The 26011-nt window shown below is 38.1% G+C and overlaps 1 protein-coding gene across 1 annotated transcript in view; it reads left to right on the top strand.

Moving 5' to 3' along the window:
* The first annotated feature begins 273 nt into the window (after nucleotides 1-273).
* Nucleotides 274-26011, top strand: part of CNTNAP4 (contactin associated protein family member 4) — a 258405-nt gene continuing 232667 nt past the window's right edge. The window contains exon 1 of the mRNA XM_064580174.1: nucleotides 274-421. Coding sequence (XP_064436244.1) covers nucleotides 337-421 — 85 coding nt within the window. The 5' untranslated portion in view covers nucleotides 274-336. The remainder of the gene's footprint in view (nucleotides 422-26011) is intronic.

Below are 26011 nucleotides of genomic sequence, written 5' to 3'. Positions count from 1 at the left end.
GCGGTGCGGCGCGCGCTGGGCTCCGAGCGCCGCTGTGAATTTGGAGGAGGGACCAGGGCCACTGTCGGGGACCGCCGCCGAGAGGAGTGGGCGTGGCCTGATCTCTGTGGATGCCTGTAAGGGAAGATGCTGGGGGGGGCCTTTCACTGAGGAGTCAGGGCTGTGTGGGGGGTGTGTGTGTGTGTGTGTGCCTGTGTGTGTGTGAGACAGAGAGAGAGGGAGAGAGAGAGGGGAGGGAAGGAGGGAGAGCAACTGAGAGACCCAGAGGTGCTGAAGACCCAGACAGCGCTCGGAGAGCCACTCAAGATCTTTTGGGGGAGCCCAACAAATGTGACCATGGGGTCTATCACCGGAGCTGTCCTCAAGATGCTACTTCTGTTATCTACTCAAAATTGGAAAAGGGTCATAGCTGGGAATTCCTGTAAGTATACAGCAAATGATTTAAAACTTGCAGTGATGGGGGGGGGAGCTTCTCTGCAAAACTTTAATTCTGTTGTTTTTATGATTATTATTTGTAACTGGCATTGCTGCAAAGCATGTTGCTGTAAATGAAGCCTCACTTAAAAATCTTGCAGATATGACTGGCTTTACCCATGTCTGTCTTTCCTCCTGGTCTGGTCAAAATACGCAAAGTGTCATTTCTTTCTTTTTTTTTCTTTTTTTTTTTTTTTTTTTGTCCATGAGCAGACTCTTATCCTCTCTTCTTTGAATATTCATTGAGAAAGCTCAAGTTCTAGTAAAACATTAAAACATTAAATTAGCATCTTAACCAGGGAATAGCCTGTGAATCCTTTTTAAGGATTACTGAATTTTATTGGAATTATGTGTAACAGGAAAACAACTGGCAGACTTTACCTTATGCTGCATTAGCTTAGATTTTTGAAGTTTGCATTGGTAGACTGATAGCTGGTTGCATCTTTAAAATCATGCCAGGTTAATAGCCGAAATGCACTGCAGAATTCAGGAGCAAACTGGTAGAGGTAAACCCCAGTATTTAGAATTGTGCCCTCACTCCCTAAAGAATGAGATTTGAGTACTCTGGAAAGAGGGGGCTTGATTCCTACATTTTGCTTAAAGGAAAAACATTTAGGTGATTTGTCAGAAGTATGAATTCTTAAAAGCATTATTTTTAACTTTATACATTTCTGATTGAATATTCTAAGTTAACTGATTCAGGGAAGATTTATTAAGACCTATTTCTTATTTAAGTATCACCCAAAATAATTTGGCAGAACTCCCTTCATGCACTTTTTATTAGAGATAGAAAAAGTTTTAAAAGTTGTATTTGGCTTAAAATCCCTAAATGGGAGAATTTCCCCCTCCTCGATAAATGATATATAAGCTCTGCAAATTCAACTTTTTATCTCTTTCTCTGATTTAAAAAGAAAAGCTCATTTGCTCTTCTAGAAGGGGCTGTGAGGCCTGTTCAGGAATTGATGCTGCTGCTGTATAACCAGGTTTAGGTTTAGGGAATACAGATAAGCCAGTAATCAGGCATTTGCTATGGCACAGCCCTGGAACACTCTAAAGCCCTCTGATGTGGGAAAAACATGATAAATGGCCCTTGTGGCACAAGTCAGATGTCCATGCACATTGCGTGGCTACTGTGGTTTCGGGGTCCCATGCAGTATTAACTCATTCAGTGGCATGGTGTATCTGTCACTCTGCAAGAAGAGAACATCCCTCGGATGCTGCACTGTGTTTCAGATTCAGTTTTAATTTAGTTGTATAAGAATTCCATGAGACAAGGAAAGTTGCCTATTCTCACCTAGTCAGAACCTTGGATGGTTGTAATGGCAGCATTTGAGAAGCATTGCAACAGACAGACAGTAACTAAACAGACACACATACCCATGCACACAAAGTTTTGTAGAGAAGGCATAAGTAATTCATCGTCCAACTACAGAAGTTCAACAAAAAAGGAAGGCACTAGAGGTCACTCTTACAATGTAAAGCACATCACTTGAAGCCTTCTTCCCTTCAGAAACGCAGAGCTGAACTCTGGCCTGGACACAGTCCTGTCTTTCCAAGGCACTGCCTATATTTGGGTTAATAATATATGAATAGGATTGATTGATCGTTGTTTGTTTTCTTGAAGTCCAGTAAAAGGCAGCTCGACATTAAATAGCTTTCTTTTGTAATAGATCTTTTTAGTGAAGGGCAGAGGAGCTGCTGAGACCTGAGGAGAGCAGAATATTCAGGAGTGCTTAGCTTTGGCTGGGCCTCTGGCTGACACTTAAAATTTCAACCCTGGTTCTGTATTCTCTCACGTTTGGTTTGTTCCTGAAGTGGTTTAATGCTCTTCTAAACATTTGCAAAACTTAAAGAACCTATACAATTTTAAATTATTAGGAATTATTTAAATAATAAAGTTGGAGTTCTTGGTTACCATATATATTGAGTTGACAGTTCTTAAAGTGTCAAAAATACAAATAAATGCACTCATCTAATTAAAATTGCATTTAATAATTTCTTGTTAATATCACCTAGATAGTATGCTTTGCAATAATATATATGAGAAAAAATTCATTTCCCAATTTTTGTTTTATTCTTTAATACTCAGTTGTTTTTTTTTTTTTTTAATTTTTGGAAGGAAGCAAGGTCTGCTACTACCACGTGCTTCATATGTTTTATCTTGTTCGGAAGAACAAGTGTATATGTTTACCATCAAGGCTGGGATTCAGTGTATGGACAAGTGATCATCAACCAGCATAAGCATTTGTATTTTTTGTATTTTTAATTTTTTTCAGCATAAGCATTTTAAAGTGTTACAGTAACACCAGTAATTCTTTTGGACAAGACTTTATTTTGAGACGTGAATCAATCTTGAATACCAATGTTAAAGTCAGGGAGAACTGAATATGAATAAAATTAAAGGTCAGTCTCCCAGGTGAATACAAAGACCTTCTCCCTTTATTTACAGCTGATTCACCAAGAGCAATTCTGTTCTCCACTGAGTCAGCCCCCAAGACGACCCAAGGCTGCCAATGTGAAAGCTTTCATGGGACAGCACTGTAAACCAGGAACAGCTCAGGGATTAGATGCACTTTAATTTGAATGTTAGTTGATCTAATTAATCAACACGGTAACTTCACATTGGAAGGATTCTGTGCAAATACACACATATACATAAACATGTTCATATGTATGTGCACATGTATATATGTAAATAAATCTGTATAAACCACCAGATGCACGTGCTCCCACATATTTGGTGGCTTTGCTTACTCCTCACCTGTGTAAAGATGAAATATGTTGAATAAACCACATTCTTTGCCTACTAGCGCCCTGCTTGACACTTCAAAAGCAGTGAAGCAGCCGCAGATCTTTCCTCTTTATTGTGGTCAAGACAAATTTGTTATTATGTTGAGGTGTTCCTTACATGGAAGTTTAGAGACAGGTCCTCCTGGAAGGGCTTGCTCTCTGATACATTGCACAGACTGTTGTTGGTTTCTTCACTTGCTACCAAGAGACATGAATTGAGAAGGGAGATATCTATTTTTATAGTTATTCTTATGGACCCAAAGTTTCTTGCTGAACATTAAGATGTTTTTGGGGGAGAGATTGACTCACCACAAAAGAAGGAACAGGTGTATGGACTAGTTATTTTTACTCTTGCACATCATGTGACAAAGGCTTCCTGGCCTCCTGAGTCTTAACTTTGAAAATATTTAATGCTCACCAAGTAGCTTATGAATAACTTAATTAAAAGTTAAGTTCTTTCTTTTATCTAATTGAAAAAAAAGGTTTATCTGATATTTACTCTGACAGAATCATGGAAAGGATATGTTAAAATCAGCAATAGATGAAGGTAATTGCTTGAGTGGATCATCACTCTTGTGGGCTCAGGGATGCAATGTGAATGCAACTGGACAGATTCCCAAATTGTTAAAACTCAGCCTTGTAATTCTTTCCTGAAGCTTCCTGCTTTTCCTTCTTCTCCCAAGAATTTGTTCCCATGGCAAAAAATAACTAGACTGTAATAGTAAAGTACTGATGATAATATAATTATATGATACAATGCATAAATAGCTGGCCTTTGGACATACCGGTGAGTGTGCATTTTGACTCACTTTTCTAACAGCCATACTGATTTGTTTTCTTCAGTTTGGTGCCTTCTCCCCACCTCTGATTGTATGCATCCCAAATAATTTCTGATAAGGGCAGTCTCCAGCTCTGGGGACGACACAACTCATAGCTAGCTCAGGGTCAAAAATATGACTTTCACAGGATACATAGTGCTCACTCTTAGTAATTAACATTATTGTCTTCTAAAATTTTGGAAATTGTATCACAATTTGTATACAAATTTGTATACAATTGTATACAAAAGGTTCCCTTATGGGACCCAATCTCTATATCAAGATTGAATTAATTTACCTCTTCAGTGAAAACAAATTAATAGAATTGCATAACATCAATTGTAAGATAATGTAATATTTAGCTCAGAGGTTGGCCAAATATGGCCCACTGCCTGTTTTGTAGGGCCAGTGAGCTAAGAGTGGTTTTCCTATTTTTAAATGTTTGGAAAAAAAGTTTTTTTAATTGTTTGAAAAAAAAAGAGTTCTTTGTGGCACAAAAAATTTATATTCCTCTCATGGGTAGACCCGTATGGCAAAAATTTTTATTCAGTTATTATTATTATATTTTGTTATTTTATCAACAAAATTTTCTTAAATTGATTTCCCTTTCTTGATATGAAGACCTATATGCTATTCTTTACTATCTGGCCTTTTATAGAAAAAGCCCATTAATCCTTGATTTAAATAACATACAATATAATGGTGAGACATGGGTAGTATATAAATTATACTGCTATGATCAAATTTAGTCTTAATTATTTAGCACAGAAATACATACTTGTGGAATTGTGGTACTGAAATTAGTAGGAACTCTAACAGAAGAGACCTTCAAATTAGTATCTTCCTCATATGTTTCTTCTTAAAGACTTTATTGTTCAGAAATACTGTTATTTCAGTGGTTGTGAATTACTTGTAACTATTTGTAAAGCTTCAGCAGTTTTGGTTGCTAAAGGGGCACCTTCAATCTCAAGTAATCCTGTTAATATAAGAAGTTCAATAAAGTGTATAAGTAATTGCATCTCAGGTGTTTTGAATGAAAATTCTGTTGTTATTTTATACTTTCTCATGAGTGTAAATTATCCCATTCCATATACTAATCAGAAACTTGCATTTGGAATCACTGATTATATGAGGCAGATGATCTTATTGGAAGAGTATTCTTGTCCCTGTGACTTTTACAGTAGCAGCTTCCTACAAATTCTGAAATTGGCGAACTTTCTAGGGTAAGTTAAAAAATAGACTTTCATTTAAGCACTGCCCACTGAGAATTCATAATAACTAGGCAGGTGCCTTTCACCTACTCATGCCAACATAATTAATTTTTATGTAAATGTCTTGTCCATTTGGAGTTGTATTTACTTCTCATTTCCAAGAACTGATCATTGGCCTCATTTTATTTACACTACACTGTTTAATGTAGTTTTTTTTAAAATTTAAGTTAAAAATATGGTGGAATATAACATTTTACAAATTCTTTTCACTGAAATTCTATTGTAACTTTTTTCCCCAAAGTAAATGGGCATGTGTTAACATACTTTATTTTTTATAATTCTGTTTTTATTGGCTCAGCTCTAATGAAGATTTCTCTCTTATGAAAAAACCAATTTCCAAATCAAAGACAACCAAGGACAGTCTTGTAGAGCTCACTGAAATGTGACTTTCTCTGGGTGTCAACAAGAACTATAGTGGGGCTCATGACTATCCACTGTGAACAGATGATAAGGGACAGCAACACCTGCTATTACATGGCTCTGAATTTTTTTACAATAGAGTATCAGTTTTGCTTTATAAATATCTGTTTTTCTCAATTTGATACCATATTTAGAATTTGAATCACCTTTACTTCAGATAAATCAATATTAGGGCCTTAATATTGTCAACTGATGAGTCCCTCGACCTTTAGGTTGCCAATTAGTCAGTTTATCTAAGTCCTCCACTCTCCTTTTAAAATCTCTTTCTCTCCTTCTTAGTGATTGAAAGTATTACTATCTGGCCTTTTATAGAAAAAGCCCATTAATCCTTGATTTAAATAACATACAATATAATGGTGAGACATGGGTAGTATATAAATTATACTGCTATGATCAAATTTAGTCAGCTCCTGAAAATATTAGAAAGAGTAGTGAAAGCTTATCCAACATTGTTATGTACATCCCAGATACGCATATTCAGATTGGTAGTGAATATCTCTGGTGAAATATTAAATAATGCAGGCTTTGATCTGATTTTTTCAGTGGGCTGGTATTTCAGTTCTTTCTTAGCTTAATTTTTAAAAATGTTTATTGATTCAGAAATTTTGGCCTCAATAACCTTTTTAGTATTTGTCTAGAATCATTGCTGTTTTTCAAGATAACAAGTATGATGGGGAAAGGGAGACTTGTCGCAGAATATTTGCTTAAAATAGGACATGTTTCAAGAATTAACTACATTCATATAGTGAAATGAGCTGTGTTGTGGCGGTGGTGGAGTGAATTCTCATAGAATATATGGATAATTGTTTTAATAGGTATTTCACTTAGGAACTTTTAGAAATACTCTTTTAACAAACAGATTTTTAAAAACAGGTTTTGAATTGTAGGATTAAATGCTAAGGACACTTAAAAAGGAAAATCTCAGAAAGAGATATAAATGCCCCAAACTAAATGCAGACAAAAACTGTGGAGCTTTAGGAGACCTTGTGATTATCACTGAAAGTCCTTTTTTTTTATTTTTTTGGTAATCGGGGTCGTAATTTATTTTTACAATTCAGATATTTATATCATTCTTATGTTGGCATTTAAAAAAATATATTTTCTTTTTTTAAATTCAGTTAGCCAACATATAGTACATCACTTATTTCAGATGTAGAGTTCAACAGTTCATCAGTTGTGTATAACACCCAGTGCTCATCACATCACATGAAAGTCCTTCTTAAAGGAAGAGTAAACTCATCAAAAAGCCTCAATTAACCAAATATATTTAAATGAAAATGTTTACCCTGGAGATTAATACTGTAGTTGGAAGGCTTTCAGGGTTTAAAAAAAGATTTATAATTTCTTGAGAAATAATAGTTTACCCATAACTCTAAATTATAGTAAATTGTATTTCTAAATAATGGAGGTGTCATTGACCATTGGATTATCTTCTTGACTGCTTTTTTGGGGGGGAACTCTGATGTCTGAGGTTTCCACACTCAAATTTCTTCGATGAGTTCTAAAGCTGTAGTTGTCCGTATGCTTCAAGTCGGTATACATGTGTGTGTGTATGCAAAGGTAATTTTTATCTGACTTCTAGAACCAGCTTTCCTTGTTTTTAGCCACTGAATTTATTTTTTATTTATTTATTTATTTTTTAAACTTTTTATTCTTTTTTTTTTAAAGGAATTTTTTTTTTAATTCTTATGTTAATCCCCATACATTACATCATTAGTTTTAGATGAATAGTCAATGAATTTAGACCCTCTACAAAGCTGATTGCTCCAGGTCCATTTAGTAAAGACCAAATCTGATCTGCTACTGCACAAGTAAAGATATTTTTGTTTCCCAGTTGATTTCTGGAGGGTAAAGTTTTTGTCAGATTGTCTTTTGCTAAGGTGTTCAGGTACTATGTACTATTATGTACCATGTACAGTATTATGTAATGGTAAAGAATATACATGTAAAATGTGTTACAAATTAATATTATTCCATTCTTTTGAGGAAAATTGTTATTTGGAAGAGAAAGAGTATGTGTTTGGTTTGGGTTTTTTTTCCCTGCAATGAATTTTTGTCATGGTTCACGGAAAAGTGGTACTCTGGTAATAAAATCAGAGATATAGCATAACAGGAGGTAAAAGTGGGTCTGTTTATGTTACAGTTAATGAGTCATTCCAATGTAATAATTGGGAAAGTGAGTGAAGCTTGAAAACATTTGACATTTTAAGTAGTTTAAAATTAGTAACTATAAAAGTTTTAAATGCCGGTAGTATTTAATAGAGCAGTGATGAAATTTACCTCTAAGATTTTTAAATCACAAGGGAAAAAATGGTATGATATGTATCTTTTGGCTTTGGCTCTAATTACTTTTTTTATTAAGTACCTCTCATTACTTGGCAGTGCTCTAGAATAAGATATTATGTGCTTTTAAATCATAAAAGACATATTTGTTTCTGTAACCATTTCCCACCCCCACCCCCACACCCCCCGCCGCCGACTGGCAATTATGGTACTTACAACTGAGGTCATAGGTTGATATTAGTTTAGAAACATCATGTAAATATATAAATTCACCTGCCTTCCTAAATTACATTTATTGTGTAGTTTAAAAGCAAACTATAACCTATAATCTTATTACTTGACTTACTCTGCAGTTATAACCTATATAGAGAGATTTTTAAAAAAATGCCCTTTGAGTCAAGGGCACTGATAAACTCTTTTTGGAATTAGTTGCAAGCTTTGGAGTTGGTAGATGCCTAGATGACACTGAATAGATATCTGAACTGAATGGCTCACAACTGAGAGCCCAACAGTTTCCTATCAACCTGACCTTTGCTATATCAGAGCCAAGAGAGAGATTTTGGGGAAAATTTGAGAAAGTTAAATTTCTCTCTGGGCCAGTAGCTGTGCTCTAAGAGATTGAATATATATCTATCTTCAAGACATCTTTAGTTTTCAAAGATAATATGTGTTTGTCTTTTTTTAAAAGTTATTTTTATTAAAGATTTTATTTATTTATTTGAGAGAGAGAAAGAGAGAACAAGCATGAGCAGGGAGGAGGGGCAGAGGGAGAAGAAACAAACTCCCCACTGAGCAGGGAGCCCAACATAGAGCTTGATCCCCGGGTCCTGGAATCATGACCTGAGCCAAGGCAGATGCTTAACGAACTGAGCCAGCCAGGCGCCCTGTGTTTGTCTTTTAAAATCAGATCAGCAGATAGCCAAACAGAAGGAAGGAGCTAAATTGAAAATGGTCTGTAAGGGAAATGAGTTGCTGAGATGAAATTGTCATTTTGTGTGTGTGTGTGTGTATTTGTATGTGCGCGTGCACACGCACGCATTCCCGTGCACATGTTGGAAGATATTGTTGTGGAAATTGGGAATCGTCCATATTGGTAGAGAAATGGGAAACATTGTCCCTGGGTGGCACATTTTTAATTAAGTAGTGTTGGAATATAGAATAAGAATATTTCTTAGTTTCTACCATACCAGAATAATCTCTGGTATAGTTTTAAAACAGTATGTGGGATTAAAAATTAGCAAGGGGTCTTTCTAGATTCAATTTAAACTCCTCCCAAACAGAGGGGCAGTGTTGCCCTTTTGTGATCCCAAAGTGCTTTATTTTTTGACATGGAGATCTCAGGGACCCCAACATTTAACTCAACTTCTAGGTTGCTAGTCTTTCTGAACATGACAATGAAGGCAGAAAATGGTGGGAGAGATTTTGGCTTCAACACCACTAGATAAATTGAAGCAGAATGTAACTCTCAAAGACAATGCAGTAGAGTGACACTGGTACCAAGAGAAGGGCATTATAAACAAAGTTTAACTTTGCTCACATCATTCACTTTTATCTCTCAATTTTGGCTGATTTTGTACAAAAAGAATCTATCTCCAAGGCAGGAAGCTGCATGAAAGCTTAGTGATCCTCATAATTAAGGATTTATAATACATATTTACATTTGCCATGTTTTATATGTTTAAGACTTAATTAAAAGAACATTGCTGAAATAAAAACAATTCTATCTTAAGTGGTGCTGAGGGAATTCTGTGCAAGGTTATAAAGCTGCTCAGATAGGCTCTTTTGTTCCATTGTGTATATGATTTCTGTGCTTATTTGAAGTGTTGTGCTTTAACATGGAGCCTGTATTATAATCCTGTTAGGAAAACGTCAGGTGTCTGTAAAATGTCATAACACAATATTTTAAGTATCATAAGATGTATAGCCTTTCCTAAAACAAACAAAAGAGAGGATGATTTGGGAAAGGAAGTAGGAGTACAGTTAAGAAGGCAAAGAGCAAACACTTAAACTCATAGTATCCTACAGGACCTAATCACAAAACAGAACACAGTGAAATAAAATATTTCATAGTCAGATATCTATTAGAGAAATGGAAAAAGCAGGCTCATAAAAATCTGATACAGAGTTTTAGGTACTAAGAATAAAATGATGATCACAATAATTTGCTATGCTTGACATATAAAACTGTGCCATTTTACTGGTGTGGCCTTGTAAATGACCACATTCATTTCTTGAAAGCCTTTCTGTGTGCTTGCCTATGGAATGGTTTCTTTCCCTCTCTATGTATATATATAATTGCAACATGAAATAGATTAGCATGAAAAGAATGTATGTAGTAGTATTAATCACTGAAACATTCTCCAGAGAAGATGCTTGCAGTTCTCTGATTTTCTGAGTTAGCAAAATTGAGCCTTGATCATTTTCCTTTTTCCTTCTCCTGAATACAAGGATGATCAGGCTGTGGCATCTGTCATCTTAGGGATTGCCAGGGTTGATTTGGCTGGTAGGACCAGCGTGGCAGCTGTCTCCTTCCCTCACGACTTCCTGTAACTTCCATTCCTTCAGTTCCCCGTCATGCATGATTTTTAAATACTACACATATTATTGTATTTTTAGGTAATCCTGCCATAATGCATTGATATCTTTAATCAGTTTTTAAGGTTTTATCAAGATAACTCCTGCCTTGTAGCTCTATCTCGTTAGGTGCTTTCAATAGTAGGTTCAGCCTTATTAGCATAGCAAGCAAGTTATCTTCCTCCTCTGTATTTGCTGATGGCTCCATGTTTGTCTCCCTCACGGTGCTGCCCCTCCCCATGTCCTCTGGCCTCTGTCGCCTGGCCTTTACATCTGCTGTTCCCTTTGCCTGATGGCCATCAATCCCTTCCCTCTAAATCCTCCTGGAAAACGTCTACCTAAAGCAAGCCTGACTTCCTTGCTCTGTGGAGTCTTACCTGATCAAACCATCTCAACTGTCACCATCTTGGCAGATACTCCATAGCACCTTGAGTGTTCGCTTGTTCCTGCCCTGATCGTAGACTCTCAAACTGTATTTTTCGAGAGTATGTCTCCTTTACAAAACGGTGAAATCTTTGAAAGGCAGAGGTATTGTTTTAATCATTTCTGTGTCTGTAACACCTGGCACAGTGCCTGGAGAAAAGAGGATATTCAGTAGATGTGGAAAGAATACACCAAAAGGTGGCTTATCTGTATATTTTTTCAGTTGAAACACCAAAAAAGAGAGGAGACGAAAAGAATCAGGCTAGATAAACTGGAGCGCTGTGTATTATTTTAATGATAAAAATGTCATTTTTATTTAGGGGACCACTTATTTTTGCCTTTTTTAAGAAACTTTTTTTTTGGATTTTGTATTTATCTCTATTATATTTCATTTAGATAGGCTGAGTACTTTATTCTGGTCTGTCATAATCCATTAAGATGCATACTGTCATGGCCAACCGACTCTTACTGGCTCTTTCCCTCCCTATCCCCTTTCGTATGTATAGCAAATATAATTTTACAGACTGGTATCTCCCATCCTGTTTGGACTAAGGACCCTTAGTGAACAGGCCAACACAAAATACGTCATGAGTATAAAGTTGGAAGTGCATCTGCCCCCGTCCAGGCCCTCCTTGCATCTCTCCATCTCTGCAGCAGCTGTGATGTGATCTCCTCCAGTTTGGAAATTGTACTGAAAAGTTGTCCCCACATTCTGGAAAGAAATCTTCGACTTCTTCATCTATCTTGGTCTTCAGTTCCTTTATGTTGGCTTGTATTTTATATTTTCCCACTTGAAGACTTTTTTCCTTAACAGAGGGTGGAAGAAAAATAAAATTAGTTCTCTATTTTTTTTAATTTTCATCATCAGCTTTATAAAGAGTATAACCACAGCTTTCTTGCACTTCTCTTGCCTACAAACATAGGCAAAACTTTCTTCACTGCCTTTAGCTATGTTTATAAGCATTTGTGAGTTCCAAACTTTTATTTTCCTCTTAGACTTGTACACACATTCTTTTTGTTAATTTCCTGTAAATCTTCATCACTCTTTTTGGATTCCTGTCATGTTTCTTACTACTCATTGTGTACCTTTGTGATTTTCATTGCCAGAATTGTAGAGTTCATAGTTTTCTGCATATGCTGACATACGTTATCATTCATATTGACAAATATTCCTTTTGCACTGGGCTCTGTGGACTCGAAGGTTGTGGAGGCAGACATTACTATTATTATTTTACAAACTAGGAAATTGAAATTTAGGAGGTACTTCCAAAGCCACCGAGTAAGGAAGAATAGAGCTAAAGACTTGGACCCGATTTCAATGATGCTAAATCCATTGCTCTTTGAGATGGAATACACTCATCTTCTCCATGAGCCTTTGAAATCACCTCCCCTGAGTATTAGAACCCACACATGCCTGTTCTCAAGGTTCCGTCTCTGGCATGATAAATTATAAGGTGACATACTTACTTTCTTCCAAGGATTCTGTCACTTGCACCTTATTAACAAGCTCTTCCTTACTCTTCAGAGTAAAGTGTCAAACATCACTCAGCATATGTAACTATAAAATATCCTCCTCTGAATGTTCATTAACTCCCCTTGCTCCTTGGTACCAGAGACCTACCCACTCAGTCTAAATTCCTTCTTTGAGTCAATTCTAAGAACAGGTTGTAAGGGACCGAAAAAGCTCAAATCACCCAAGAAAAACCAACTCCTTTCTGCAAGCTTGCAACACCTGTGACCCGGGCATTCTGCCAGCATTGTTTCTTTCTCTATTACATCCCTCTCCTTGCCCATTGCCTTCTCCATTCCCTTTGGGTGTTGTATTAGTCTGTGAGGGCTGCCATATCAAATACCACAGGCTGGGAGGCTTAAACAATAGAAATTTATTTTCTCACCATGCCAGAGGCTGGAACTCAAAGATCAAAGTGCCGGCAGGGTTGGTTTCTGGTGAGGACTTTCTTCGTGGCTTGCAGATGGCCACCTTCTTACTATGTCCTCACGTGGCCTTTCCTCTGTATGCATGATCTGTCGGAGAGATCTCTGGTGTCTCTTCCTCTTCCTATAAGGATACCCGTCCCATCCCATGATGAGGGCCTGTCCCACTGAAGGCCCTACTTTTATGATCCCATTTAACCTTAATTACCTCCTTAAAGACCGTGGCCCCAAACATAGTCACATTGAGGGTAAGGCTCCAATATATGAATTTTGAGGTGGGGGTCACAATTCAGTCCATAATGAGTGCTCTCCCTGTCTCAACTACCTGAATAAAGTAAATCTTCTCTTGATATTTGGGAAAATTTTTGCAAGTTCACCAGCAGATACATTATTTTTACTGATTGAAACATATCAGGTGAGTGAAGTTGTCTTCCAGTTGAATCCCTCCTCAGTGGCATTGCTAGGATGACACACAAGGTGCTCATCCGTTAGTTTCTGCTGCCTGGTTGCTAGCTACCATCGCCCTTCAGTGTTTCTTTCCTTTTATCTGCGCCTGGTGCTCTCTACCTGTCTCCACCTGAGAGTTTCTGATATCTCTTAGAGGAATGCATCTTAATGACACCAATAATTGCCTTCCCATCATTTCACAATGGTTTTATAACTTTGAAGCAACTCATTTTCTTTGAGTGCATTATTCTGTTCTAAATTGTCCTTCCAGCAAGTCTTAGAGATGTACAGGATGATAATTTACTTTCCTTTATTAAAATCACTTTGGGGCGCCTGGGTGGCTCAGTCGTTAAGCGTCTGCCTTCGGCTCAGGTCATGATCCCAGGGTCCTGGGATCGAGCCCCGCATCGGGCTCCCTGCTCGGCGGGAAGCCTGCTTCTCCCTCTCCCACTCCCCCTGCTTGTGTTCCCTCTCGCTGTGTCTCCGTCTGTCAAATAAATAAATAAAATCTTTAAAAAAAAAAATCACCCCTTTATTTATCACCCACACTCCCACAGCTTTTATCACAAGTATTATTTTATCCCCCTCCAAATTACTTTCTCCTCTGTGTTGCCGATCTCCAGTGGCGTAGTGATTTGCCCCCACGTGTTTCTCATGTCCCCTTCTCCAAAGTTGATTTTGTTTTGTTTTTCTCTGGCACCTTTCCTCTTTTTATCTGCAAATCTCAGAGCGCACTGGCTCTCCCTTTTCTTACTGTGATCCTTCTATGTCTAGCCACAAATAAACAAATAAGACATAAATAAAATGAACAAACAACTATAATTCTAATAACTTCCTTAAATTCAATTTAAAATTTGTCTAATTTTAAATTTGTAGAATGCCCTCTAGTATTGGGAACTGGAACAGATGTTTGCCATACATTATTTCACTCAGTCTTAACAGAGCATCTGTTCACACCCAGTCTTCCCTCTTTTGGGTGTTTTTCCATCCTCTCTAGTGCATTTCTCTTGTGGCTAAATAGTCTTTGTATTTATCTTTTTTAGTGGTTTATAATAATCTACCAAGTGGATGCGCTCTTATTTAAACATTCCTCTATTTTGAACCAATTGATTGTTCATTGATTTATTTTTAAATTCTAGTCTACCAGTATCTGCTTGGACTAGTATACGGCGATCCCCAGATTCTTATAATTCTCTAAGATTGCAGTATCTGAAGCTGTTTATAAATGTCAGTGTCAGGAACTGTTCAGTGTCTTTGTCCCACTTTGGCAAAAATCTAAATTTCTTTTGGAAGGAGAAATTTAAAGCAGTAGCTGTCTTACACACTTCCCTTTCCTGCTCAAGGATTTATAACACTTAAAGATGGTTCTCTGTCTCTTCTAGCAGTATCATTTGTTCAAGCATGGATCAGAGGAGGTGGGTAGAGATTGCCGCATCTGACAGATCTCAGAAGCGCATCTGTCACCCTGCAGGAAACCCGCTCACTCATCAATTGGTCCTGTCAGTTATACACACCGCTGTCTCATCTCTGCAGCCCTCAGCAGCACCACCAATCATCCCTACATGTGTCCCTCTCAGGAGCTCCACGCCCCGGGCCTCTGATGGGCTGCTGCGGATGTAGGTTTTCGGTTGTAACCATGAGCCTAGTGTTTTATCCAGAAGGCATGAGTCTCTGTTTATGGAAAGAACCTCTTACCTGCCATTTCACTCCTCCCTTGGTACTGATTTTGATATCCTTCTGGTGTCTTTAGAGTTTTGTCTTTCTTTTTAAAAACCTTAGGATTTCTTCCATCTTTCTGAGAAAAATTTCAACATTTCAGGAAAACAAACTGGTATTCCTCAATGTTTTCCTTCCCTCCGAAATCAGGGAGAACAACCCATATTTAATGAAGATCAAAATAAAAAAGGAAACATTTCAGATTTCCAATTTTGAATGAGAACTGTTTCCATTGCTAAAGCAACACCCGTAGTGTTTGAGCCAGGCTTCCAGGGAGTAGAGAGGATTCTGTGAAATATCTGATAAGTCTTTGAATGGGGCTCCTCATTAGTCCTAACCCATTTCTAAAAAAGAAAAGTATCAGAGGCATTACGGGCACTTTGTGCTTCACTCTTTCTCTGACTGTTGACCCCTATTCATCTAGCCCAGTTCTTTTTATAGTGTGCCTGAGGCTCTTGAAATTTCCTTCGTACTTTGTACAGCAGTGTACTACACCTTTAAATATCTGCTCTGTCAAGCAAAGCAATGAGACTCCCATTTTAGTAATATTTCACTTGATACAGCGATATTGATGAGATGCATTCTAGTTCCCTTCTCATCTTCCTGATAACACAAGTAAAACATACTAAGGGAAAATGATTTTGTAGGGCATTAACTAATTGGTCTAAAATTAATTTCTTCTTAACTTGTATGATAAATTTGGTAGGTGGGCTTCTGTGACTCTGCACTTAAAGAAGTGTCTCACAGAGTATACCTTCATAGTTTTATGGCTTGGAACTAATTGGATATTGTTGAAAATAAATGTAGTTAATCCCATATTTCATATGCTTGGCAAAACACCAGATGAAATACTACAAGCAAATGTTTAAACTTAGAGTTGAAATTTATTGCTTCTCCTAGAATGAACTACTTTTTTTAAAATTAAAAGACACAATTGATGCCTAGAACTAAATGGAGCATTTTTAGTGGAGTGTTTTGAACTGAGAGTTGTGATCACTTTTGTACTTTACATTCAGTAGATGTTTCCTAAGCTATACATTCTTCTAAAAGCAAGAGACGAAAACAGAGTAAGTCCCTGCCTGTCGACGCAGTTGCCATTTCAAGGATTCGGCTTATTTCTAGACAAGCTTCCGATGTGATGTACAGAAAAACAAGTACCAGAGTTACCCTAGGGTTTCCAGATTTCGGAGGTTGGGTAAGCAAATCATCCATCCATCCAGTCAGCCTCTCAAATAGCTACATGTGAGTTTCTTGTTCTAGTCAGGGTAGTGGGGTATTTATCCCTGCATTCAGGGAACCAAAACCAAATGGGAAGACAGAAAGACAGGTCTTACAGTAAATAATGAAAGGCAGACCATGATACATACTCCACTTCAATCTAGATTCCTGGTGTAATGCCATTCCGATTTATTTGGTAAACTCTTGTTTACCTCTCATATGCTTCCTCTCATGTCCTTTAAAGATCAATAAATGACCGGTAATACTACTAGAGTTGACATAAGATGAGTTTTTGTATTTTTTACTGACTTTGAGTTGATAGTTTGGAAATTTATCCCCACAAATTGCACTAGGTGAATATGTTCCATGTTAAATGAACCCTGAAATTGCATGCTTTGGGACCCTGGTTATTTTTCAGTTGGCACTGATGATTCAGAGGATTATATCTAAGAAAGAAACACTAGTTAAATACATTACAAAAATTCTTGGTGAAATAATGTTTACAATCCCTGGATGTATTTGGTTTCATACAGTTACTCTTCCCTGGGTTACATGATTGTTCCTTAAGTCTATTAAAGCATTCCTCACCCTTGTAATTTCTGAGGCCTCTTGGGGCTTCACCTTACACTGCTCATTTTATTCATTTATTCACCCAACAGATATTTAGTGTGCTACCTATCATTACACATGTCTTCAGCATCAGTGGTTTTGAAATGTTAAAATGGTCACAATCAGTAACTTCTTGCCAACAATTGAGAATGGAAGTTTTGACTCCCAGATACATAATGCTTTTGAAATCATATTTTATGCCTAAGGTTTTGCTTTCCTTTACAACAAAATGTACAGTGTTGTTCAGGGTGCTAATAGGGTGACCAGTGTCATTACAGGCCACGTGCTCTTTGCTGTTTTGGCCTAAAGCTCAGCTTTGCTACTTTCTGGTCCTATAGAAAAGCACAGTACAGTGTGAGAGGCAAGGCATTTCGGTGGTTATAGGCAGAGCACCAGAGAGAGCTATTTCTTGAAGGATGAATAGGAGAACCAGGAGGGAAAAGAAGGGAGAAGCACATTCCAGTGAGAATGAGCCCCACAAAAGCATGGAGCATTTGAAGGAGCCACAAGTGATCCAGAAGGACTGGCTGAGCGTGAGGCGTGGCAGCAGATAAAGCTAAAGAAATAGTCATGAAGCAGTCATGGGAGGTCCTAAGTATTTTATCTCGAAGGGTCACCTTAATATTCTAAGTGTTAAGTGCCCATGTGTGACATTGATTAGATCTGCCTTTTGTAAAGTTAAAACTCCTGGCAATATGAAGGATGGGACTAATGAGGGAAGGGCAAGGCAATGGCATCTAACCTGGAAACACAGAACACAGATATTTAGCTGGTGAATTCGTTCATGTAATAAGTCATAAGAGCTACGGAATAACCCAGATAGTGACAATGGCAATAAGGAGCAGGCAACAGACTTGTCCCATGTGAACATGAGAGACTGACATAATCTCCTGACTGATTGAAAGCAGAGATACTTCAGAGCAAGGAGAGGTCAATGCCAGCTGGTGGTTTTTACTTTGGTTTTATTATAAATGTGTTTACATTCCAAAAAGCGTAAGATGCAATTCCTGTGTAGCTGCTTTCTTCCTGATTAAGGAATTTTAAGTGTCTTCATATTTGTTTCTTTTCTTTTTCCATTCTCTTCTCCAGCCTGCCTACAAAGGATCATATTTAAATTTTCTAGAGATTGTGTGTGATGTGTATAATGCAGTATTTTACAAAGATTTGTGCCATGGTGACATATTGAGTAAAATCTTTCTGAGATAAGGCTCATACAGACTACTTTCTGGTGTCACACATGGCTGCATTTTAATGAAGTCTTTTACTTTGGGTAGGAACAAGACTATATCCGAATTGAAGGTTTCATGGAGTATTCTTCTTCCCTGTGACTGATAACTATGATGTTTTCTTGTCTCCCTCTCAAATACCTACCCCTGCCCCACCCATTTGGCTTAGATAGTGGAGATTCAATACTTGCCTCTAATGACAAAAGACTGAATTCGTCTGGTTGGGCTGTTTAAATACTTTGGGACAAACACATTCTGGATTGAAGTATCTATCACCTAATGTGTAAAAAGAAGACGTAGATAAAATGGAATAGTGAAAGTTGATTAAAATTTTACAATGTGCTCTTCAAGTTATGTTCAACTTAATTAAACATTTACCCAGTGCTTGCCCTGTTAAAGTGTGTACTAGAAAACAGGTATACAAAGATGTATAGACTCTGCCCTCAAAATAGAAGAGAGGGGGAAAGAAGAAAAATGGTACAGCTCATTACATGGAACTAATTGAAACATTTTTGGATATGCCACATCATTTTGAACCCACTTCTTTTGCTGAATCTAAGGATTCGGAAGCCAGAGGTGAATTCTATTGAATTGTTGACCATATTTGATAGATTCCAGGCATTGAGAAGAGCTGAGGTAACTGCCCTTCCAGAGAGCTTCCATTCTCCAGTGTGTTCTGTAGTGTTACACAATCTTGTGAGATTTAAAAATCTGTGACAGGAAGCATTTGAGGCTTTGAATCGCCCTCCATTGGCAACTATTACATTTTTAAAATGTGCCCCTGGACATGTCCAGCTATGAAGAGAAACCTGGAAGGTTTTTACTCGACCAAGTTGTCGAGAAATAACCTTTACTAATGTATAAGTGAACTCAGAGGACTTACTAAAAATAAGAAGGAAACTTCTCTTTTAAAAAGTGTTTTAATATTTTAAACATCCAAATTTCAAGGCCAACAAAACCAGCAACTGGTCTTTAGAAAGCTATTTCAGTTGATGATCCTATTTAGCTAACTCTTCTTGGCCATTTAGATTTCACCATTTGTAATACACTCTTATTTAACTTAAATTTTGCTTAAAACCAGCAAACATATATTCAGAATTCTAATAGGTAGGAATGTTCCCTACCAATATAAATTATCTACATTGCAAACAACTTGAGGTATTGAATGAGCTATAATAAAAGATGATTATTTATATATTTTTTTATTCAACCACAATAATATATTTGATTTATTATGTTGTAGCTCTAAAAAATAAAAAAGAACCTTTTCTTCCAGATGTGCATATTATGAGTTAATTTACAATGGAAATTAAATCCTTAGTAGTAAAGAATGAGATAGGAAGTTTATAGGAAGATCTTGATTCCAATCCAGCACTTAAACTTCCCTCAACTTAATTGAAATATATATTCTCAGGCTATGAAGTAGTTGGTTGTTATCTCTTAAATTTGTCAACATTTAGTAAACAAAAAGAAGCCCCCAAATTTATGATCAATCCATTGATTGATCAATAGATAGATAAGCTTTCACTCTATTAATGATTATATGTAAATCCTCCAGCATGCAGTTTTCAGGTCACTTTACCCAAGAACTCCAAACAGCTTGCCCTCTATGATTTTGTTTGGCACTTGCAAGATATAAAAATGTCTGTTTTAAATATTTTTGTAATGTTATTTGTACTAAAAGTCCTGATAAGTCAGATACTAACCTAGAAGCCAGAAATCATGTCTGCTATCCTATCCCCTCATCATTATATCAGATGCCTCATCTTTTTCTGATAACTCTCAGCCAGAAACCCTGTGAGACATTTTTCTCTGCTACCTTCACCCATCTCTGCAAGTAGTTACATATTACTGGTTCTTCGTCTTTCTGTGTTTCTACACCCACCTCTTTTATGTTACTGCCACAGCCAGAAGCATGGGGCCTTCCCAACTACACAGTGAGGTTGAACATACAGACAGGGACGGAAGCATGTGAAAACAGAATTTCAATGTATTAATTATTGTGCAAGAGTCTTAGGGTGCCATGAGGACAAGGAGGACACTTGAGCCTGAGGAGGTCAACCGATGGCTCCTTGTGTGGAGGAGATTCCAAGCTGATGGCCTCGTAGTGGCACAGAGTGATGAACCTGAACAGAACTGCTTGTTTAATCAAAATGTGATAATCACATTTAACCAAAATGTAATGGTCATGGAGCATTCATATGAAGGGTTAATGGGACAGGAGGAAGTAGAATTGAAGACGAGTTTAGACTGAATGTTCTGGGCTTTATGGAGGGCGATTAGATTATTTAGATTACCCCGTCCATGTATGTAGGGGTAGGATGGGAGGAGGGGCGGTGCTGAGAAGCAGCCAGAGCCTTAATGCTGGCCTCAATTCTCAAGCTCCAAGTGGAGAAATTCATTAGAATGTGAAATTCAGGCAGAAAGCCAGTGAGTGAAGCGACTATATCCTGGAAGTAATGGGGGCTGCAACCATTTAAAGCTCTCCAAGGGCTCAGCTGCTTGCAGGCATATTGGCCAACTGGGTTGCAAACCATCTCCAAGAGGACCGCACTTTTATAAGTTTTCTGATATGCAGACCCTTGGGATCTCTTTTACCAAGCAAAGGCGTGGAGCAAAAACCTGGTAGAGATTCTTAATTTCTCATTTATCACAATGTTTTATCTTCAAAAAGGTTGAATAAGCCAATTTTTTGCACGTGATGTCTGGAGTATCACTGATGCACATTTAAAGAACTGTCACCACAGAGAATATGTTGCATTGTCCTTTATACAGAGAACCTTGCCTGTCCCACGTCATGTCCACTTAGGACAACGTATTCAGTGTACTTGCGCAATTCTTCAAGGGTTCGGGCAATAAAGTGGGAGCGTTGTTCTGGCAGTGCAACGTAGTCGCTCAGAGTAAAGGCGTTGAATGGCAGAAAGTAATCAGCCCAAAGCCTTCAGCAGGAAATTTAAATTCCTGACCTTCAAGTCCACATCTAGAAAATGGAGACAATGTTTTCCTTGCAGGATTCTGGTAAAGATTTAATGTGGCTGTGACATAGCATACGATACATGTAACTATTACTGTTCTTAGCACTTTTCTCTAGAGGGCTCCAGTTAAAGTGTCACTGGTACATTGGCACAGATCAGTTCATCTTAGTAATGCCTTAGCTGCTCTCCATGAAGATGTAGTAGATTAGATGCTATGACATATGTCAGGGAAGAACAGAGTGATGGTCAAGAAGACGTCTTTTATATTGGACAGGTGAGGGTGTGAACAAATTAACAAATACTGGGTCAACTCAGCAGCATTTTGTAGGAACTAATGTGAAAAGTGGTAACTTATATACGTGAAAACAAAGTAAAAGCTATACGTTATTCTAATTCCAGAGAAGTGTGAGTAGGAGAAGTATATAAACAATTAGCTTGAAAAAAGAGAAAAATTTTGAATGACACTGTTGAGTTTTGTGTTGTACTATGAGAGGTATCAGTTTTAAGGCATGGTAGTCTTGAAAAACAAAATGACTTATCATGGCCACTTGTGATACCTTTAGCATATTCAAAGTTCCAAGGATTATTTTAAGCCAATTATTTTAAGTTCTGAAGTTAAATGGCAACTATTCAGAGATTTTTAAAAAAATCATGTTTTGATGCCCAAAGTAGATCATGGTGGGATATGCAAAGGAATGGAAACATTTGTTTTCTATTTTTAAATAATTTCTGATCTGGGGCGCCTGGGTGGCTCGCTCAGTTGTTAAGCGTCTGCCTTCAGCTCAGGTCATGATCCCAGGGTCCTGGGATGGAGCCCCACATCAGGCTCCCTGCTCCACGGGAAGCCTGCTTCTCCCTCTCCCACTCCCCCTGCTTGTGTTCCCTCTCTCGCTGTGTCTCTGTCAAATAAATAAATAAAATCCTAAAAAAAATAATTTCTGATCTCATTTGAGATATAGTACATACATCTAAGATAACATTAACAACTAATATAATGGTGTTTGTAAATAATATGTGAACTCAGATACACTGAAAGACCAGGAAGTAAATGAGTTCCCAGTATTTGGTATAAGGAATGTTATCAGGATGTTGGAAGGGTTACAGTAGTTTTAGAAAGAGATGAAAGACCTAGAAACACTAAGGGTGCATCCTGCAGTCTCATCTAAGGCTTGGAGTCCTCCCTAGATTCACATGTTTGTTAGCAGAGTTTAGTTCCTTGTAATTGAGGCTGTTGATTGTCTTGCTTGCTGTCTGTCTGGGTCTGTTCTGAGCTCCTAGTGGCCGTTGCTTACCATATGGCCTTCTCCACAACATGGCAGTTTGCTCCTTCAAGGCTGGTGGGAGCGTTTTCACTCATGCTTCGTGTTTCTCTGACTTGTTTGTGTCTTTGACCTTTAGGACTCTTTGAAGGGCTCTCCTGATTAGGTCATGTCCACCCAGGATAATCTCTCTTTTGAGTAATTAAAAATCAACCAAATTAGGGATCTTATTTAATTAACGACATCTGCAAATACCTCTTGCCATTTAATGTGATATAATCACAAGAATGATATCCCATCGTATTCACAGATTTTGCCTGTACTCAAGGGGAGAAGGTTATATGAGGGGTCTGTAACAAGGGGCTGGAATTTTGGGGGCTGTCTTAGAATTCTGCCTACTGGGGGATTCACACACCTGGCTATCTTTCCAGCAGAGAGAGGCCTGTGCCTGGTGCTACTTATATTTAAGGAGATGGGGGCTGAAAGTACCCCGGTGTCCTTGCAAGAGCCGTGGTTCTGTGATAGGGGGTGTGGCCTTGTCGGAAAGAGAGGTTCCAGAGCTCAGAGCAGGTATCAGCCTGGCTCTTGTTGAGCTAACTCAAATCTGCTCAGCCAGCTTTTAACTAAGCTGTCAAAAACAGAGTGGAAGTGTACCCCAAGGCCAGCCGAGCTTGTCCGTTGCTTGATTATGGAATCAAACACAATAATCTTAACCAATGAAATGGAAACATCCTCCATCTAATTTCATGTTATTACTCAGGGAAGCTTACTGTTTCTAGTTGGCTTGGTACCCTCTCTCCCACCCTTAGTTAGAAATAGCTGTTTATTAAAATTGCTTTACGGGCTCACTTATTAAAAAGCATTTATATGCAGAAAAACTCCTTATCACTATAAAGCATTTCAGCATTCATCTTTAAGTGCGATATTTTGAGATACAAATAACAACTCTCAAAATAATTTAGTAATAAAATGGAGTATTTGCTCAGTAATGTTGAAATATCAGCTTATATGATAGAATAGGAATTGAATTGAGGCTTACTCAATTTTCCCTCTAGGAATCAAAGTCTAAAACATCACAATTTCAGGTTGAAAATATCACTTAATGGAAATAGCACATACTTAGGAGGTCATCATTGCTGTGACTTCGTGCACATGTGATCTAGCTGGGCACAGTGTGAATGCTCTGAACATTCTAACTACATCATCAAAGGTGTCCAAATGAAGAGATGCCCGTGTCCTCTGAATTCCTTTCCACTCTCCTTGGGAGTTGTGGCCACTGAATTTCTGTATCATATGCAGTCTTAAATCCTGTTTTCCTGGAATAAATGAAACAAATAAATCTAAGCTTCAGAGATATAAAGAAAAATATGGCCTTTTGGAACATTAAAAAATGTTTCTTGGGCGCCTGGGTGGCTCAGTTGGTTAAGCGACTGCCTTCGGCTCAGGTCATGATCCTGGAGTCCCGGGATCGAGTCCCGCATCGGGCTCCCTGCTTGGCCGGGGGTCTGCTTCTCCCTCTGCCCTCTTCCCTCTCATGCTCTCTGTCTCTCATTCTCTCTCTCTCAAATAAATAAATAAAATCTTTTAAAAAAAAATGTTTCTTAATGGGAAAACGGTGCATCACAAGGACACTTTACTTCCTTTTTTGGGTTAATAATTCTATGCTAGGTTTTTTTTTGTTATTTTGTTTTGTTTTGTTTTGTTTTAGAGGGAAGGATGATACTGTGTTTAGGCATGTTAAATGCTGCCCCCTCTTTCCTTCTCAAGGGAAAATTCTTGTAATAAGATTTTATGAGAGATATCCAGCGAAATCTTACTCACTTCCAACTCGTGAAGGTTTTGAATTTATAATAATAAACACTTAAGGCAGCAATCGCAAACACTTATATAGTACTTATATACCAGGTGCCAGTACTCTTTATATGCTGACTCATTTAATCCTCAGAAAGCCCTGTCTACCTTAGTATGATCATGATCCCCATTTAGAGATGGGGGAAGGCAGTTTCAATAGTGTTTAAGATCAGTTAGTAATTGACAGAGGCAGGACTTGAGCCCAGGGAGGATGTCTCCAAAGCTGTACTTGAACTCACTATGCTACACCACATGCTGGCTTCTGCGTGGGGTGACAGGTACCATGTGATGCTGATCATGTGACCCCAGCCAGTGGAGACCCAGACCACCTAGGAGGTGCCTTAATAGATGCCTGTTCAGGTTAAGGACTTCCCAGAAGGGAGTGAGGGGTGGTGGCTCTCAGGAGGAGTAACATATAGAAAGGAGAAGTTATGGCTGTGATTTGGAGAGGAAGCAGGTGCTCAAAATGTCCCAGCTTTGTGCACTGAGGAGAGGCTTGGGGTAAATCCTGTTTTCCAAGTGGCTTTGGGAATGAACCAGTCTTGTCTATCTCAAATTATAATCATATGAGTGGATTCCATTAACTCTAATGGCTTACTAAAAATGAGAGTTCTCATCATTAAAGCAATATATGTGTGTCCCCATCAGACTCAAAAGTGCATTTTAACAATCAATGGGCAATATTTTGAGCCACAGAATCTGCAAAAAATTTCTTTTCTTGGTTCTACACCTACAGTTTGGGAACTGTGGTAGGTGGAGTAATGGCCTTCGGAGGATGTGCACATCTTAAACCCTGGAATCTTTGACTATGTTACCTTTACAGGGCAAAAAGGATTTTGCAGATATTAGATTAAGGCTCTTGAGATGGGGAGATTATCCTGGATTATCCAGGTGGGCTCAGTGTCATCACAAGAACTCTCAAAAGTGGAAGCAGCAGGAGAGTCAGGGGAGAGGTGTGATGATCCGAGGCCACGTGAAGGCAATGGGCCTGTAGAAGGAGGAAAAGCGAAGCAAATAGATTCTCCCCCAGAGCCTCCAGAAGGAATGTCGCCCTGCTGACACCTTATTTTAGCCCTTGAGGCTAAGTCTGGACTTCTGACATCAGAACTGTAAGATAATTAATTTGTGTTGCTTTCAGACACCAAGTTTGTGGTGATTTGTTACATCAGCAACAAACAGCCAACTAATACAGCAGCCATTTACTTCCTCTGTCTCTCTTCCCGGGCTGTGAAAAACAGACTTGTCTATAGTAATTCACTCAAGAGTTTTCACATGAACCTATTAAAAAAGAAGAAAAAAGAGAAGAAAAAATTCTTCGTAATATACATTTAAACCTCTTTTTTTTAGAGAAATGTCTTCATTACCCTTTGACTTTAGTTGTTCTATCATAGATTTAATGTCAATTAATTTGTCTTACATTCTACAATCTATTTGAGTTATTTTGAGTTTTATACTCACTTAAAGTTTCTCTTTGAGTCCTTTTTTTTTTTTTTAAGATTTTTTATTTATTTGCGAGAGAGAGAATGAGAGACAGAGAGCGTGAGAGGGAAGAGGGTCAGAGGGAGAAGCAGACTCCCTGCTGAGCAGGGAGCCCGATGCGGGACTCGATCCCGAGACTCCAGGATCATGACCTGAGCCGAAGGCAGTCGCTTAACCAGCTGAGCCACCCAGGCGCCCCTCTTTGAGTCCTTTTTTAAATCAAAAGTCAGTTCTGAAATTTAG

This window comes from Mirounga angustirostris, unplaced genomic scaffold (assembly GCF_029215605.1).
Source record: "Mirounga angustirostris isolate CCGP_5_RB_7025 unplaced genomic scaffold, mMirAng1.0.hap1 SCAF_16, whole genome shotgun sequence".
NCBI lineage: Eukaryota > Metazoa > Chordata > Mammalia > Carnivora > Phocidae > Mirounga > Mirounga angustirostris.
This window is presented reverse-complemented; position numbering and strand designations above follow the sequence as displayed.